Source organism: Paramormyrops kingsleyae, chromosome 12, assembly GCF_048594095.1.
Source record: "Paramormyrops kingsleyae isolate MSU_618 chromosome 12, PKINGS_0.4, whole genome shotgun sequence".
NCBI classification, from domain to species: domain Eukaryota; kingdom Metazoa; phylum Chordata; class Actinopteri; order Osteoglossiformes; family Mormyridae; genus Paramormyrops; species Paramormyrops kingsleyae.
Window position 1 is genome coordinate 27,923,312 of NC_132808.1, and position 19,550 is coordinate 27,942,861.

A 19,550-nucleotide genomic window follows, 5' to 3' on the forward strand; every position below is an offset into this window, starting at 1 on the left:
AATCATGCCATTATTACCCTGTCTGAACCTGGGATTCCCATTAAGAAAACATGCCATTATTACCCTGTCTGAACCTGGGATTCCCATTAAGAAATCATGCCATTATTACCCTGTCTGAACCTGGGATTCCCATTAAGAAAACATGCCATTATTACCCTGTCTGAACCTGGGATTCCCATTAAGAAAACATGCCATTATTACCCTGTCTGAACCTGGGATTCCCATTAAGAAAACATGCCATTATTACCCTGTCTGAACCTGGGATTCCCATTAAGAAAACATGCCATTATTACCCTGTCTGAACCTGGGATTCCCATTAAGAAAACATGCCATTATTACCCTGTCTGAACCTGGGATTCCCATTAAGAAAACATGCCATTATTACCCTGTCTGAACCTGGGATTCCCATTAAGAAAACATGCCATTATTACCCTGTCTGAACCTGGGATTCCCATTAAGAAAACATGCCATTATTACCCTGTCTGAACTTGGGATTCCCATTAAGAAAACATGCCATTATTACCCTGTCTGAACCTGGGATTCCCATTAAGAAAACATGCCATTATTACCCTGTCTGAACCTGGGATTCCCATTAAGAAATCATGCCATTATTACCCTGTCTGAACCTGGGATTCCCATTAAGAAAACATGCCATTATTACCCTGTCTGAACCTGGGATTCCCATTAAGAAAACATGCCATTATTACCCTGTCTGAACCTGGGATTCCCATTAAGAAAACATGCCATTATTACCCTGTCTGAACCTGGGATTCCCATTAAGAAAACATGCCATTATTACCCTGTCTGAACTTGGGATTCCCATTAAGAAAACATGCCATTATTACCCTGTCTGAACCTGGGATTCCCATTAAGAAAACATGCCATTATTACCCTGTCTGAACCTGGGATTCCCATTAAGAAATCATGCCATTATTACCCTGTCTGAACCTGGGATTCCCATTAAGAAAACATGCCATTATTACCCTGTCTGAACCTGGGATTCCCATTAAGAAAACATGCCATTATTACCCTGTCTGAACCTGGGATTCCCATTAAGAAAACATGCCATTATTACCCTGTCTGAACCTGGGATTCCCATTAAGAAAACATGCCATTATTACCCTGTCTGAACCTGGGATTCCCATTAAGAAAACATGCCATTATTACCCTGTCTGAACTTGGGATTCCCATTAAGAAAACATGCCATTATTACCCTGTCTGAACCTGGGATTCCCATTAAGAAAACATGCCATTATTACCCTGTCTGAACCTGGGATTCCCATTAAGAAATCATGCCATTATTACCCTGTCTGAACCTGGGATTCCCATTAAGAAAACATGCCATTATTACCCTGTCTGAACCTGGGATTCCCATTAAGAAAACATGCCATTATTACCCTGTCTGAACCTGGGATTCCCATTAAGAAAACATGCCATTATTACCCTGTCTGAACCTGGGATTCCCATTAAGAAAACATGCCATTATTACCCTGTCTGAACCTGGGATTCCCATTAAGAAAACATGCCATTATTACCCTGTCTGAACCTGGGATTCCCATTAAGAAAACATGCCATTATTACCCTGTCTGAACCTGGGATTCCCATTAAGAAAACATGCCATTATTACCCTGTCTGAACCTGGGATTCCCATTAAGAAAACATGCCATTATTACCCTGTCTGAACCTGGGATTCCCATTAAGAAAACATGCCATTATTACCCTGTCTGAACTTGGGATTCCCATTAAGAAAACATGCCATTATTACCCTGTCTGAACCTGGGATTCCCATTAAGAAAACATGCCATTATTACCCTGTCTGAACCTGGGATTCCCATTAAGAAATCATGCCATTATTACCCTGTCTGAACCTGGGATTCCCATTAAGAAAACATGCCATTATTACCCTGTCTGAACCTGGGATTCCCATTAAGAAAACATGCCATTATTACCCTGTCTGAACCTGGGATTCCCATTAAGAAAACATGCCATTATTACCCTGTCTGAACCTGGGATTCCCATTAAGAAAACATGCCATTATTACCCTGTCTGAACTTGGGATTCCCATTAAGAAAACATGCCATTATTACCCTGTCTGAACCTGGGATTCCCATTAAGAAAACATGCCATTATTACCCTGTCTGAACCTGGGATTCCCATTAAGAAATCATGCCATTATTACCCTGTCTGAACCTGGGATTCCCATTAAGAAAACATGCCATTATTACCCTGTCTGAACCTGGGATTCCCATTAAGAAAACATGCCATTATTACCCTGTCTGAACCTGGGATTCCCATTAAGAAAACATGCCATTATTACCCTGTCTGAACCTGGGATTCCCATTAAGAAAACATGCCATTATTACCCTGTCTGAACCTGGGATTCCCATTAAGAAAACATGCCATTATTACCCTGTCTGAACCTGGGATTCCCATTAAGAAAACATGCCATTATTACCCTGTCTGAACCTGGGATTCCCATTAAGAAAACATGCCATTATTACCCTGTCTGAACCTGGGATTCCCATTAAGAAATCATGCCATTATTACCCTGTCTGAACCTGGGATTCCCATTAAGAAAACATGCCATTATTACCCTGTCTGAACCTGGGATTCCCATTAAGAAAACATGCCATTATTACCCTGTCTGAACCTGGGATTCCCATTAAGAAAACATGCCATTATTACCCTGTCTGAACCTGGGATTCCCATTAAGAAAACATGCCATTATTACCCTGTCTGAACCTGGGATTCCCATTAAGAAAACATGCCATTATTACCCTGTCTGAACCTGGGATTCCCATTAAGAAAACATGCCATTATTACCCTGTCTGAACCTGGGATTCCCATTAAGAAAACATGCCATTATTACCCTGTCTGAACCTGGGATTCCCATTAAGAAAACATGCCATTATTACCCTGTCTGAACCTGGGATTCCCATTAAGAAAACATGCCATTATTACCCTGTCTGAACCTGGGATTCCCATTAAGAAAACATGCCATTATTACCCTGTCTGAACTTGGGATTCCCATTAAGAAAACATGCCATTATTACCCTGTCTGAACCTGGGATTCCCATTAAGAAAACATGCCATTATTACCCTGTCTGAACCTGGGATTCCCATTAAGAAATCATGCCATTATTACCCTGTCTGAACCTGGGATTCCCATTAAGAAAACATGCCATTATTACCCTGTCTGAACCTGGGATTCCCATTAAGAAAACATGCCATTATTACCCTGTCTGAACCTGGGATTCCCATTAAGAAAACATGCCATTATTACCCTGTCTGAACCTGGGATTCCCATTAAGAAAACATGCCATTATTACCCTGTCTGAACCTGGGATTCCCATTAAGAAAACATGCCATTATTACCCTGTCTGAACCTGGGATTCCCATTAAGAAAACATGCCATTATTACCCTGTCTGAACCTGGGATTCCCATTAAGAAAACATGCCATTATTACCCTGTCTGAACCTGGGATTCCCATTAAGAAATCATGCCATTATTACCCTGTCTGAACCTGGGATTCCCATTAAGAAAACATGCCATTATTACCCTGTCTGAACCTGGGATTCCCATTAAGAAAACATGCCATTATTACCCTGTCTGAACCTGGGATTCCCATTAAGAAAACATGCCATTATTACCCTGTCTGAACCTGGGATTCCCATTAAGAAAACATGCCATTATTACCCTGTCTGAACCTGGGATTCCCATTAAGAAAACATGCAATTATTATCCTGTCTGAACCTGGGATTCCCATTAAGAAAACATGCAATTATTATCCTGTCTGAACCTGGGATTCCCATTAAGAAAACATGCCATTATTACCCTGTCTGAACCTGGGATTCCCATTAAGAAAACATGCCATTATTACCCTGTCTGAACCTGGGATTCCCATTAAGAAATCATGCCATTATTACCCTGTCTGAACCTGGGATTCCCATTAAGAAAACATGCCATTATTACCCTGTCTGAACCTGGGATTCCCATTAAGAAAACATGCCATTATTACCCTGTCTGAACCTGGGATTCCCATTAAGAAAACATGCCATTATTACCCTGTCTGAACCTGGGATTCCCATTAAGAAAACATGCCATTATTACCCTGTCTGAACCTGGGATTCCCATTAAGAAAACATGCCATTATTACCCTGTCTGAACCTGGGATTCCCATTAAGAAAACATGCAATTTTATCCCCTAATTCCCTCCCATTGACAGGCTGCATTTGTTCTTTTTCACTTGGTGCGTGTGAATATTACGAATCTATTAAAACTGTTTCAGGACGTGGCTGAATCTTTCATCCCGTTGTATTAATCCAGACACTCAGAGACGTTGACAAGAAGCCCACGTAAGCGGTTTGCTCTGTCTAACCATCACTTCTGGTGTTAGTGAATGTGGAGTGTTCCAGAAGTGCCAAAACTTACATTTATGCGTGTGTCCGCGCGTGTGCGTGTGCCCGCTCGCTCGAGCGTCTGTGCGGAACCGGAGGCGATGCTCTGCGCAGAACCGTGCCGAGATAAGAGGGCCTCTCTCCCCTGGAATCAGCATTTTCATTAAGACCGCTAGCAGAGAAAAGTAATCACTCATCCATTTGTTGAAAACGTCTCGGGAATGATTTTGGTTTTCAGGACGTGGACTTGCAGAGCTGAAAATGCTCCTTGGCCGTTACAGCGCAAGTCATATCTGACAGAGGAATACAGCGGGTAAAATTAAGTATTGAACACGTCATCATTTTTCTCAGTAAATATATTTCTAAAGGTGCTACTGACATGAAATTTTCACCAGGGCCTGGAAAAATTATTTCAAAATTCCAAAACTTTTCCAGGTTTTCCATGACCGCGGGTATCCTGATTGAAGATGATGACACAATTTTATGCAAGATTAACTGTGTACAAGCAACAACAAAGAAACCGAAAGATCGATTTTTATGTCGTTATTTATTGAAGGGTTGCAGAAAATTGCACGAAAGACATCTCTCTCGCACACACACAAGCGCGCATGTATGCAAAACACACTAGTTGTCAAAACTGTAACATCTGATGTAACATCAGATCTGAGAACTCTATCAGATTTGAATGAACTTAGTAGAACTTAGGTCTTCTTTTAACTTAATTTTGTCTAAAATGAAGTAGAGCAGAGCATACTTAACTGTGATATTTCACCAAACTAGTAGGCCTAGCTTATCCTACAAATTGAAAAATATACGCCGACCCCATTTACAACACGATTTGATTGATAATGAAAAGCGTTTTGTAACTTTTTGACCCGCCCGCACCCACGATACTTGAAAAATTTCTGCCCTAAAACTGCCCGCACCCGCGGATCACTAGTGCATACAAACATGCAAATAATGCCGATACAAACAGACAATGTACAAAGACTGTACAAATGGTGTGAGCAAAGTAAACATACTGCAGCAGATTTTAAAAGTAGCCTACATAGTACACAAATGGATGTAAAATCTTGTGAGAATGTGAGATTAAACGTGAATATTTACAGATAATAATAATCATCTGCAAATAAATTATGTGCAGTTAGACCACAAGGCACCGGACAGTATTATAACAAGAGAGGATGCTTCCTGACGTATTATGGCTATGGGTGGGGAGTGTAATGTCTGGAGAAAGTGTGATGTCGGTCACCAGTTGTCTGACGGCTTTGGGCAGCGATAATCCCCAGTAGCATTTTTAGCACAGCATGGTGGAATGAGCCGGTGGCTAAATACGCTCCATTATAGAGGCCACGGAAGTGGACGTGCAGACTGATATTAGTGCAAGAGAGGTTTTGCGACCATACACAAGAGACATTAATAATCTAACGTTTTTATGATTCGTACTAGTTGAATTATATTTGGCAAAAAGTTATTACACACTAATTGCAGATATGATACCAATGACAGAATATAAAAATAATCAAAAAGAAATTATATTGTATTATGCACATTTTTTTACAGTTCGAGCTTCGTGACATTCGAAGTTTGCAGCAATAGGTTTTTATTCTGCCGTATTTGCTATCGCTGCAGTTCCGGTTTTTGCCAGCAGGCTGTGCACAACTAGTATTTCGAAACTCGAAATTGTTTTGATGATTCGAAATTGCTGTCTCAATCTATCTATATCTGAAATCTCTATCGGTAACAACCCATGCAACCCACACATGCAAAGAAATCAAACCATAGATGTCCATAAATTAAGTTATATTTATTTTATTAAGTAGTAGTAGTTTATTAAGTAATAAAATGGAATGACACAGGGAAAAAGTATTGAACACATGAAGAAATGGAGGTGCAAAAAGGCACCAAAAGCCAAGACACCAGCTGAAATCTGGTGAAGAATATTCTTCAATGAAGCCACCTGCTGGTGTAACATCAAAACAGTGCAGTAACAATGTTGCTCAAGTTTTATTAATTTAATAGCTGCATATTTTGCATGGATGTTCTGAAGCTGTTGGAAAGATCCGCTAGTTCATCTAATTCAGCTACAGAATTTATGCAGTTTTTTCCACATCTGAGTAAAACCATAAACAAAAGCATTTCACATCTGCATCAAATATGCTGCTTTTTCAGTGAACACTCCCCTGGTCCAAGGACAGATTAGAGCATTTTACTCAAAAATGTAAATAACTTTAAATAAACATTTATCTGTAAATATTTTTTTCCTTTGTCTTAGACGCAGATGGGTGGCAAGAGAAAATTTACCCCTTAGTGGTCACGTTGAAGGACTGCGTGATGGAGGTTGTAGACCGAGCGAAGAAGTCCATGACGTTCGTCCTCCTGCAGGAGGTAGCGTGTAGTCTCCCTCAGGGTCTGCTGCTGCGGCAGAGGAGGGACACGGTCTTCAGTCAAGCGGTAGGTGTCGTCCGTGCTCTTGGTGGTTGGTGGCAATGTGCGCTTTGCTTCTAGTCTTTGTGGGCCGGGTATTTCAGCATCGCAGACCACAACACCTTTGCCGTCTTGCACACTCAGCTGCCAGTACAGACTACAGTATAAAGGTGCTCATCCGTCCTGCTGGGCACAGCCTGGCAGTGGACGAGACAGCTTATGGCTCAGTGTGTGGCTCAGTTGGCTAAGCCTGTGAACGGAAGGTCGCTGGTTCGAGCCTGACCTCAGCAGAATAGTCACATCTGTGAGCCCCTTAGCAAAACCCTTAACCTCTACCACTACGGGTGGCTGCCCTTCGCTGCTAAGCTCGCTCTCACCTACGTGTGTGTCTCTGTGTCACGGAGAGCAAGAAGGGGGGGGGGTCGGTGAAAAGAGTTTCCCCATGGATATCAATAAAGTATTACAGTGGTACCTTGGAAAACAAATTTAATGCGTTCCAGAAAGCTGGTCGAGGTCTAAGTCGAATTTAATCCGTCCCAGACCCCCAAATGACTGAATATTTAAGTCTAAATACCTAACTAATGATAGAAAGCACTGACAATCAATATAAACCTAATGCAAAATGTTGATCTCAAGCTCCATCCCACTTGCCCTTTCGAGGATCCAGGCACGTAACCAAGTAGGAACACAATGGGTCTGAAAGCCTCGCCCCAAAATACAGCTGCTACTGAACAGGCACATAGCCAGGTAGCAATGGTACGAGTTCAAGGTTCAAGGTTGCTTTATTTGTCACATGCACAGATGTACAGGTACAACATGCAGTGAAATGAAATTTGTCCCGATCTACCCGACCATACACATACAAACATTACAGGGGTTAGACAGGTCAGGTAGACAGGGGATATAGAAAAACAGAGAAACAGAATTACAGTAGGAGACGCGAGGCGAATAAAAAAAAAACAGCCCCCATACTACTCCAATAGGGAGTATAATGTAGGAACAGAAAAAAACACCTCAGCAACATAAGCACATGGTCACCACAACTAAGAACAGACTCGTGACTTGCAACAGGGGTGGGGAATGGGGAGTTGGAGGTAGTCCAGCATAGACAACAGCCATCCTGACCGGCGCCAGTCAACGAAGTCAGCGCCAGTCAACAGACCCGCCTGTCCACTCTGGGGGTATGAAGCGGCGAAGGCGTTGGATTGGGGGAGGGTGTCCTTGTGGTTTGGGTAAAGGAATGCAAGAGAGAGTCTCACCACCTTGGTCTTCTGGGGGAGTTGTTGAATACAGCAGCGGCCTTGACCAAGGCCCGTGCTGATTAGTGGGGAGCCAGAAGAAGATAGAATTGGGTTGTTTGGGTTTTTGGGCGAGAAGCTGTAATTTCGCAGCTCCTCTAATGTCCACGCTGGTCTCCGCCGTCTAAAATCCTGTGCAAAGCCGTGAGCTTCTCCGTGATGTTATCCAATCTGCGGTCCATAGTCACGGTGATGTAATCAAATCTGCGGTCATTTGACACTGTGATGGTATCCAGTTTGCGATCTATAGCCATAGTCTGAGCGCCAACAGCTCTGCCAAGACCATCAATCAATTTGGCCAGCCTAGTGGGGCTTTGAGCGGCTGTCACCGTTTTCTTTAATTTCCGATAAGTCAGGGCAGTGCCAATTCCAATCAGCATCATACCTGTAATCATGGTTCCGAATAGGTAAATATCTTCGATGTCCTCCACGGAAAGAGCTACCAGGCACACGACCCTCCACCTCTCCCATCCGTCCATCGTGTAGCCAGCTGCGTACATTCCTGCAGGACAATCAGGTTCCCCCGAACCTGGGCTTCTCATCGAGAAGATGGTGTCAATTGCGCTGAGAGACCAGTTGATCAAACCCATAATTTCCTTCGTTTGAAGAGCAGGGCTGAGAGAGTCTTCCACAGTAAGACAGTAGACTTAGACGAGACGAAACCCCATGGGGGGGGGGGGGGTAGGGTGTCAAAACCCTGTATCCCGCTTACTTTATGTGTTAGCACACATTAACACATAACCTACTATTAACCTGCCGTGATGCACATATATCCGATTACTTCATCTTCCTATTTTGTACCAGCAAACTGCTTATGCGAAGGTGCAAAGTGCCAAAACAGAACATAAAGCAATGCTGATCTAGCTAATTAATTGCAGTTCCGACTAAGGCGACTGTGGGGGCATTGCGCCCCCGCCCCCCCCCCCCCAAATTGCACCCATGTTGAACCTCCCTCAAAATCGGGAGGGTTTAGTATGCATCTGACCAGGGGCCTGCGAGGGTCCACAGTGGATTTAGGGCTCTAAGCCTCTAAAGCAGCTTGACCTGAGTCTCCCCGATTTTAAGTCATACATAACAAGTTCTCTGGATTGTACCTCCTGTGAACTTGGTGGTTCTCTGTCGCCCCCTACAGCTCACCGCCCTCTCCTGTGGGTTCATCACGAGGCTTAATGCTGGGATGCAGGATGGGGGCTTCTTGCGGCAGCTTCACCTGGTGGGAGTGCTGGCCCAGTTTGAGAGTCTGCTCAGCACATACAGTAAGTGCCGAACCCGGCCGGACCGCCTTTCAGGGCCGACTGCTAGAAAGAAATGCATTAAAAATGCTGAGTTAAAACCCTAACCCTCACTGCCTAGGTGAGGAGATTGGCATGCTGGAGGACATGGAGGTGGGGATTGCAGATCTGCACACTGTAACGTTTAAAATCACCGAGGCTAAATCCAGTGACGTGGTGGATCTGCAGCCTAAAGTCTGTGGCTGGAGGTAAGTGCAGAATATGCAAGAGAAGGTCCAGGAGAACAGTCTGCAGAACATCCAGGAGAAGGTCTCACAGAATGTCCTGGAGAAATTCTAGGAGCACGACCCACAGAAGGTCCAGGAGAACATCCAGGAGAAGGTCAAGGAAATTGTCCAGGAAACGATCCAGGAGATCTGTTGAGCATACAGGAGAAGCCGCAGAAGAACGTCCAGGAGATCCACTGAGCGTACAGGAGAAGCCGCAGAAGAATGTCCAGGAGATCCGCTGAGCGTACAGGAGAGTGCCTGGTGGTTTCTTTGGGGTTAAGAAGCATTGCAAAAACAATGAGCTGTCCATCTGACCAAGTAGCCTTGTAAATTTTGTGTGGTTTGACTCAGATGGTCAGCCAGTTAATCTCTACCAAACCTGGGATTCTCATCCAGACTGTGTTCTGTCCATCTTGGAGACACCCTGGACAGGATGCCGGTCCGTCACAGGGCACGGGGCAGGGGTACACCCTGGACGGGATGCCGGTCCGTCGCAGGGCACGGGGCCGGGGTACACCCTGGATGGGATGCCAAAGCTGAGCATCTCCCCCAGAGGCCCTGAGCTGTTAAACTATTACAAAGCCTAAAACAAAGTATGTATGTTTTTCATTATGCATGTATTTTGGCAGTGAAATGATGATGAGAGACAAAGGGGAAAAGGTGTTATAATGACAAGGCAGAAAGCAGCAGTGATCCTTTATGAAGCAGTGTGCCATCGCGTTCTATTTCAGCCACAGCCTGTGTGGCTTACAGAATGGCCGAGTATTATTGCTGTATTATTGATATATGTGCTGTTCTGAAAGCAATCAACTAACTAACTAAAGAATCTTATTGCGAAAGCCTGCAAAAGCAGGAACATCAAATACCGCACAGGCCACACTTTATTAGCAGTTATAAATTCTGGGCTGTTAGCCCTGCATTCTTGGGGTCTTTAGTGACCCGAGATGTATACACACAAAAATCCAGCCACGGATAATGGTGGCTGTGCTAACTTTTACTGAACACCTGTTCCCTAACCACTGACAACAGCTTCTAAACAAAAAGGAACTTTTTACGTAGTTTCTCAAGCATTGGTCCTGTGGCGAGCCAGAAGTTGCTCTTTTCACATTTTAAAACTTTGTTAATTTTAAGGGGAAATGGTTTGAAAATATTAACTTTGTAAAAACATAATGATTATGTCCATTTTATATCATTTTTGGCAGATATCTGACCATAAAACAATGTTATGTACTGATAACACTGAACACCCTCCCCAACTTTCTCACTGGAAAACATTAAAACCAGTTAACACTAACCAGGTGTGACAGACGGACATGTGAACAAATGAAGAAAAAAAAAAAACTTCTCTTTTTTTTTTTTAGTTTTAGTAAACTGAGGCACTTGCAGAGCAGTAAAGAATACAAAATGTTGACATTTAAAAAATGACCATTAAGATTTTTTACGTGCCCCGCTAAGCTTCCCCGCTAGGCTGTCCCAGTAAACTGCCTCGCTAAACTGCCCCAGTAAGATGCCCCGCTAAGCTTCCCCGCTCGGCTGTCCCAGTAAACTGCTTTAATTAAAAAAAAATTTGAGTTTTGATGGCAACTCAAACTTGTAAGTTTTTAGGAAAACCACCTATTGTTATGCCAAGTAATTATTTTTCGTGCAGATAATTTATAAAAACTTCTAATTTTTAGTTTTACGTACTAAGAATTCCCAACAACAAAAGTTGTTCAAAGCTATTGTCTTTTCTTAAGATTTATCTTTAATTTCTGTAAAGACTTTAAAATTTGAGTTTAGCATACTAAGGCTTCACCCATTGCAGTGCCCAGGGTAGAGAAACAGTGGCCGCAGATGTGCTGGTTGGACTTCAAACTGGCAATCTTTGGGTCAGAGGCACAGAGGTCTAACGCACTGAGCTACAGGCTGGCCCCTCCGGACTATGATGCTGCCAAAACCCTGAACAGTTATAAAACTGTAAACAGTGTTTTTGTGTTAGAATCTTATTCAGCTTATGTTCCACACACCTCAGCACGTGGCTCTGAGAGCTTAGCCTCTCTACTCATGGATTAAAGACCAGCAGTTCAAGCCAAGCTTCAGCACATGTGGGGGGGCCCTTGGGCAAGGCCTGTGACCCCCCCCCCCAGCTCCCTGTAGGCACCACAACAGGCAGCTGTCCTTCCCTACCTCAACATGTGTCTGCTATTATTTATTACTATCATGTTTAAAATAAACATGCTAATTGAACTGTTTAATCTTCATTTATAATACTTAGTTGGCACATATTTTGCACATATGAAAGATAAATCACCTGAACAAAAGAGAATAAGGTGGCACAACTTTTGATGTTTGTAATTCTTAGCATGTAAAACTAAAAATCAGAAGTTTTTATAGATATGAAAGATAGATTACCTGAATAAAAAAATAAGCAGTTGTCACAACAATCGGTGGTTCTCTTCAAAATTTAAAAGTTTGAGTCTTCAAAACTCAAAAATCTAGTGCAGTAAGTTGCCTTGAAATTTTAGATTGTCTTAACTTTGTCTTTTTTCCAGTGCAGTGTCTCGGTGCAAACCTAGACCCATTTTTGTCTGCATACAGAGATAATCACTCCAATGCCGATACAGTATCCACCATACTCCACCTCATTCTGGTCCACTTGGAAAACAAACACAAACTCCAGGACCCACAATTGTACCCCAGGAGCTGCCGGATAGGCTGAGGCAACTGAATGTATATAGATCCCCGCCTACAGCTGTATCCTGGACTTCCTGACGCTGAGGCAAAACTGCACACAACGTCAAAGACCAGACTGGGGAATACTGACTCAGACGTGGACTAAATACACAGGATAGGCAGAAAACAACAGGTGACAGGTGATGACGATCGGGAATTAACTTGAGGTAACGAGGTGGGCGTGGCACACAGGAGGAGCGAATGAGCAGGTCATGACAGTTTGCTAATTCTCACGCATTTGGTGTGACCATGGGCGTCGTTAGGCCTATTTACGGTAATTAAAATTATGTACTGGCTGTTTAAGCTGCTATAGGTAGAAGCGGGCATTAGGACCCAGGCGGAAGCTACATGTCCTGCTTGTTAGCGAGTAGCAACGTTCAACAGAAAGAAGCGGCCAGATAATTTCATTGTCAGAGATTGTGAGTAGGTGTCAGTAATTGTTAATTGCTTAATTAACTGTACTTAGGTTTCCGTAAGTGAAAGGAAAGTGACGTTGGCTATTTTAAAACTAATTTAGACTAACATAATGCTGCTGTCATAATTAGTTATTGTTATCAAAAACTTAATGGTAAGTGTCCCTGTTTTTGCTGTTGTACAACAGCAAAAACATGGACACTTATCATTAAGTGGATATATTTTTACAACAGCAAAAACAGGGACACTGAAGTTCAGTTTATATACCAGATGGATATACGAAAGAATTTTGTAAGATTGAGGGAGAAGCAGGAGAGCGGCAGGGGAGCTGAGGCTGAGGGAGCTGATGCTGAGGGAGCTGATGCTGAGGGAGCTGATGCTGAGGGAGCTGATGCTGAGGGAGCTGATGCTGAGGGAGCTGAGGCTGAGGGAGCTGATGCTGAGGGAGCTGATGCTGAGGGAGCTGATGCTGAGGGAGCGTGCATGATTAAGACTGGTGGAGCTTTACAGGTAGAGAGATTATTTGTTTTGTTGTTGTAGTTTTCTTCAGGGTGGAGCCTTCTAGATTAATGAGATAATAAAATTAAAGAAGCCTGTTTAGGTTTGGTGAAAAATTTTCAGCCCTCTATACGCAAAATTCCTTCCTACAACCCTGGGGGCTAAGCCCCACCTTGTCTTTCAATCCTAGTAACGTCCCTGGGTGTGACGCTCATGTTATCAAACTGTCACGCTCAGGCAGGAAACCTTACGGCAAATATATATTGTTCCATTATAAATCTAAAATTAGCTACATCAAAAGCACTGGAGGAGTTTGCAAACTATTTACAAGGTAATAAAACTTAAAGTTACATGTACATGCGTGTGCGGGTGTGTGCAGACTTGTCTTGAATTGAAAATCTCACTCTGACCAAAGTTGCCAGTCGAAAGATAATACCTAAGGAGAGAGAAAAAACAACAGAAATTAAAATGTCATTAATCTGGGCTCAATGCCAGTATGAAAAAGTGGATTTTCAGTTGAAAACAGGTAAGGGCTGTAACTCATGTTAGATGGGAGGTTGTTCCAAAGATTTGGCACAGTCACCCTTCTGCTTAACCCTTTGAACCCTGTCCCATTTTGAGCATTTTTCTATCCCTTTGATTTTAGGTTCATTGCATTTTATGTACATGTGCTAGCCACATATGCTTTATGGTTTTGTTTTCAGGTACTCAGCTACTCAGATACATCATAATTTGATGTGCAAATGCTGACACAGTTTAGATATCCTTATGAGGAAAAACTACTTGCACCTATTGAAATTTTTAGTTTCACCTAATATAAATATTTGCAGGCACAAATATAATCTTATAAATGTTGAGATTAGAGTCTCTGTGATGTGGGAACGCAGGGTTTTCATTGAGGACCTTTCTGTGCCTTAGTACTGTGAAGGAATACATGGCTAGTGCCAGACGGAAATGAATGTGTTTGATTTTGCATCCATTTGGAAACTTGTTGAAGTTATGTGATAAACAACAATGCGTGTTTTTTATATACAGCATACAGTAGAACCCTGGAAGTAGTCGGCTTCTGAACTCGTCATATTTGGTCTTCGTCGTGAAATGACGAGAAAATTTTGAGCCGGAGTTCGTCGGGAAATTTGGAGTTCGTCCTGAAAAACCGCGCGGTTTCCTTTGTAAACAAGCGTTTAATGTTTACGCTCAGTTGGCGTCAGTCTTACGCGTTGTTCACACGTTGCTCTGAGTGTTGCGATCGCATTGTATAGTTTTTGTGGCTTTTATAAGCTTTTTTGCTAATAAACATGGGTCCAAAGAAAGCCAGTGCAGAGACGGCGGAAAGGAAGTCCATAAGAACCACAATTGAACTTAGAAAGGAGATAACTGAAAAGTTTGAAAGCAGCAGTATAAGTACCACTTTAAGTACATTTATAAGGCATATACTGTAGAGGCAACAAAAGGTGCTTGTGTTTCTAAAGGGGTTACGAGTTTGACAAAACAGAGGCCTCCAATTATAGATGAAGTAGAAAAATTGTGTGGATAAACGAAAAACAGTTAGTTGGTCGTAGTGTTTGTGCTAAGGCTCGAAGCTTGCATGCTGATCTCCTGAAAGACAGACCTGGATCAAGTGCTAATGAACATGAGTTTCTAGCTAGTAGGGGTTGGTTTAGTAGGTTTAGGAAAAGAAGTGAAATTCATAGTGTTGTAAGGCATGGGGGGGCAGCCATTGTTGACAGAGCAGCTGCTGAAAAGTACAGTCAGGTCCATAAATATTGGGACATCGACACAATGCTAACATTTTTGGCTCTATACACCACCACAATGGATATCAAATGAAACGAACAAGATGTGCTTTAACTGCAGACTGTCAGCTTTTATTTGAGGGTATTTACATCCAAATCAGGCGAACAGTGTAGGAATTACAACAGTTTGCATATGTGCCCCCCACTTGTTAAGGGACCTGCTGACAGTCTGCAGTTAAAGCACATCTTGTTCGTTTCATTTGATATCCATTGTGGTGGTGTATAGAGCCAAAAATCATCATTGACCAAAATGGCTTTATGCCACATCACATGTTTAACTGTGATGAAAAGGGATTGTTTTTGAAGAAAATGCCCAAAAGAACCCACATTACTCGAGAGGAAAAGAAATTGCCAGGCCACAAACCAATGAAAGGCTAACTTTGTGGTTGTGTGCAAATGCTAGTGGTGATTTTAAAAATAAAGCCTCTCTTGGTCTACCACTCTGAAAACCCTAGAGTATTTAAGAAACATAAAGTTCTTAAGAATAAACTAAATGTTATGTGGAAATCAAATGCTAAAGCTTGGGCAACAAGGCAATTTTTTAGGGTATGGATTTGTGAAGTGTTTGCCCCTACTGTAAAAAATACCTTGAGGAAAACAATTTGCCACTCAAGGCACTTCTCATTTTGGACATGTCCCTTGCTGTGCCCTGTTGTGATCCCTGTGTTCTACGTCCCTGCTGAGTTGTAGTCTTGTCCAGTCCCCACGGTCGTGCTTTTGTACCCCAGATCTAGTCACAATGTTCCAGTCCTGGTTCTAGTGTGTCCTTGCCTTGTTATTGTGCCCCCGTATTAGTTCTTGCCTTCCTGCTTCTGTCCTGGTCTCAGTGTAGCTTTGCCCTTCTCGTATTCCGCATCCCTACTTAGTTGTGGTCCTGTCTCATCTATTCCTCACTGTCCTGCTTTTGTTCCCATGTCCTGGCATCATGTCTTTGTCATAGTCCTAGTGTTCCCTTGCCATGTCAGTACTGTGTCCCTGCTCAGTTGTGGTCTCGTCTTGTCCAGTCCTGGTTTGTGGGTCCCTGTCCTGTCTAGTCTAGTCTGTCCTCAGCTCCCCTTTGTCCTTCGCCCTCCACTTCTGTAGGTCCCCTCTCTGGGCTCGGTCACGTGCCCGCAGTGCAGTAGTTCAATGGGCTCTGTCACGCCCGGCATGCCTTTTTCCCCTGTGTTCTCCATGGTGTGGCACTAACAAGCCACACCTGTTCCTCGTTTAAACCTGCCTCTCATTTCAGCCCTCGTGGACGATCCCAGGTGCCTCTCATCTGCTCCTTGTGTGTGTGTGTGTGTGTGTAGAGTGCCTCCTGGTGTGTGTTACTGCTGCCTGATTGTGCTCCCCCTCCGGTTACCCTGCGCCCCCGTGTTTCTCCTCTGCTCTCCCAGCCTTGTTTTGACCCCTCACGGTCTGTTTCCTTTGGCATTTTTGTGTTGTGTTTTTGGTTGGAATAAAACCCCTTTCGTTTTCCCGGATAGCTGCCTTCACCTCCATCCTTCCCGAACCGTGACAGATGGACATAATTGGTACACATTCACCTTTAAAAATGTGCAACAATCGATTGTTTGTAAAAGCACAAATGCATACTTATTTTATGTGCATTTTTACTGCTATGGCAAGAAAATGCGTTGCATTTTAATCTGTGTACCGCAAATGAAGTATAGTTAGTATATAAAGATTAAAATGAAATATATAGTTTTCATATCAGCATAAATGCACGTAAAATAAGTACACACTTACACTTTTACCACAGTCGATTGTCACACGTATCATTTTTAATGGTGAATGCGTATGTAAGAGGGGTAACTTTTCACAATTATGCACGTTCGTGACTTGGCTAAACTGAGCACCAGACATAAGAAACAGCTCACAACAGAAGTATAGAAATAAGCATTTACTACCAGGATTGCACAGTTCAGTGTCCCTGCCCCAATAAGTAAGTGGAGCGCCCAGGCAACACCGCAACCCCCACACAATGATCTAAGCACAGCAATCTCTAAAACAATCGTTAGAATATTTCACAATCAGCTAAAACACACTGCTAGAGCTCACACGTGTAAATAAAAGGGCCTGGGCTGCTCACATCAGGAATAAGTAAAATCCCCGCCTACTTGTGTACCAGTTATGTCCATCCCTGCTTATAATAAGTGAATTATAAAGTAAATATTTGTCTTTTGTGTTCTACCAGGATCAGTAGTACATGGATCATTGCGAAAGTGATCACGTGCTTTGTTTTCCGTCAAATATGAATAATATTGATGTTTCATGGATAAGTGGTGGATTTGATTGGTGGTTTTATGTTGTATTTTAGTGGAAAATGTTTATAATATATGCCTTATTGTGAACAGGATTACTCTGAAATACTTTAGCACACAATGTTGCACCTGGATGTCCGCTCAAGTAAGTTCTCTCGATTGCAAGGCATGTGATTCATCTCTGTGCGTTATACCTATCCAAAATTGCGAGCCTGAGATTAATGGGCGCAAAAGTCAACGCATTTGTGTTTGTCGGGTTCTAAGGGTTAAGTCAGTGGGGGGGGGGGGGGGTCTCTCAAAAGAGACGGAGACGAGTCAGCATGCAGGGTGGCAGTGGAGCAGCTGACGGCATGGTGCACGAACCACAGTCTTGTCCACGAAGTCAAGAAGATCACTGATGGCGATGCGGCAGAGAGGGCGTGCAGGGCAGCACCTGAACCCTTAACACCATGCCCATCATCAAGGCCCAACAGCGACTCTCCCCTTTTGGAGACTAACGAGGGCAAGCCTCCCTTCCCAGCCCACGGTAACTTTTACAGGGGCACCACTGAAAGTGTATTGACCTACTGCTTGACTTCCTGGTTCAGTAACTGCGAAGTGACTGAACACCACCAACTGAACAGGACGGTGAAGACAGTTGAAAAGATCATTGGTCCACCACTCCCCTCTCTGCTCCCCCCCAACACCGTGCTTGCAGAGCCTCCAGCCTTATCAGAGATCCCTCCAACCCCTCACACCGGTTGTTTTCTCTCCTGCCTTCTGGAAAAAGGTATCTAAGATCTAAACCAGGACCATTGGGATGTTACACAGCTTCTTTCCCAAGCAATCAGACTCCTGAACTCCCAAAACCTCCTCGCAAGCAGACATACTCCCCTCTCCTCCCTTTATGTTTATTCCTATCACTGGACACCTTGCCAGTTATCCTTTTTGAATATATTATTCAGCGCAATTTTTAAAAATAATTTGCACCCTTCTTGTCATTCCGATATTTGTCTGGTCATTGTGATAATTGTCTGTCGTCAATTATGACACCGTTCGATCTAGGGCAGGGGAGGCCAATCTTATCCGCAAAGGGCCAGTATGTATGAAGTTTTTCGGGATAACCTGTCGGTCAGCTGTTCAAACCCAGGTGTGAGGACTCTTCAGCCAATCAGTCCTCTAGTTAGTAATCTAATTAGGGAGTTGCAGTGCAAACCCGCAGACAGAGCGGCCCTTTGCAGATAAGGTTGGCCACCCCTGGTCTTGGAGGAACAGCATTTAGTTTATGTATGCAAATACACCAAAAATGTAAAAAGTGTGTTTCCTGTCTTTCAGGGAATGTTACACCGTGGAGGTGCCTCTGCCACGCTGCATGTTCAAGCTCCTCCCTGCTGAGGTCAGGGGCCAGCTGCTGCATGTTTACCCCGTCCTGTTTAATGTGGGAATCAACCAGCAGCAGACACTGGCTGAGAGGTACTGTCAGACACTCTAAGGTTTCCATGGTTACAGCTGACATGGGCGTGCATTTCCCGCTAGCTACTATTAACAGCTTACGTAGTTGGAAGGAACCGTTCAGTTTCAAGGCTCATTTTGCATATACTAGGAATTTCTTCCAAAATGTTTTAGCATGGAATGTTTATTATAAATATATATGAGACATAAATTAAAGCCTTTAATGTGCACATAACATTCTCCCCTATTCAGTGGTAATAATAGATAAGCTTTGCAATGGCAACCAATTTTAAAAATTTCTCTGAAAATTCAAGATGGAATTCTCTCATAGTTAATCATTGTTTTCATATCTGAGAAGCTGTCAGTTTTTTTTTCCTGAAAGCAAAGAAAAGCAAATTCTGCATGCACAAATACCATGAAAAATGACTCTGTGGTTAGGGGCTGCATAGACCAGTCGACTAGAGGACAAGTCGACCTTACTTCTCTGCTCAACTAGTCACTGATCATGTGATTATGACACTAACAGCACGTACGCCTCAGAGAATACCAGTTATGTGGGGAAAAGAGACAGAAGTACTAGAGCAAAAACTGAGCAGATGAAGTTATTTTTGTACGCCGTTAATGCGTTTTGTTCCAAGATGTTAATGAATTCCCTTTTGCTTGCATCTTTATGTCTCTACATCGGAAAATATGATCGATAACATAAACTTTTGTGTAATGTCATTAGAGCTGTTGGTGAAACTTGCCAGCGCTTGAGTGGAATAACATTACATCGTTTTTTTATTCTGCGGAAAGTGAAACATCTGTTTCAGTTTTAATAATTAATTAT

General features: G+C 43.0%; 1 protein-coding gene across 5 annotated transcripts in view; it reads left to right on the forward strand.

Annotated features, from left to right (window-relative positions):
* Nucleotides 1-19,550, forward strand: part of LOC111832836 (type II inositol 3,4-bisphosphate 4-phosphatase-like) — a 161,139-nt gene that overhangs the window by 135,184 nt on the left and 6,405 nt on the right. For all 5 annotated transcript variants that reach the window (XM_072697847.1, XM_072697849.1, XM_072697848.1 and 2 more), the window contains 4 exons: nt 6,674-6,852; nt 9,256-9,379; nt 9,477-9,603; nt 18,605-18,742. In XM_072697847.1, the coding sequence (XP_072553948.1) occupies nt 6,674-6,852; nt 9,256-9,379; nt 9,477-9,603; nt 18,605-18,742 (568 nt within the window). The remainder of the gene's footprint in view (nt 1-6,673; nt 6,853-9,255; nt 9,380-9,476; nt 9,604-18,604; nt 18,743-19,550) is intronic.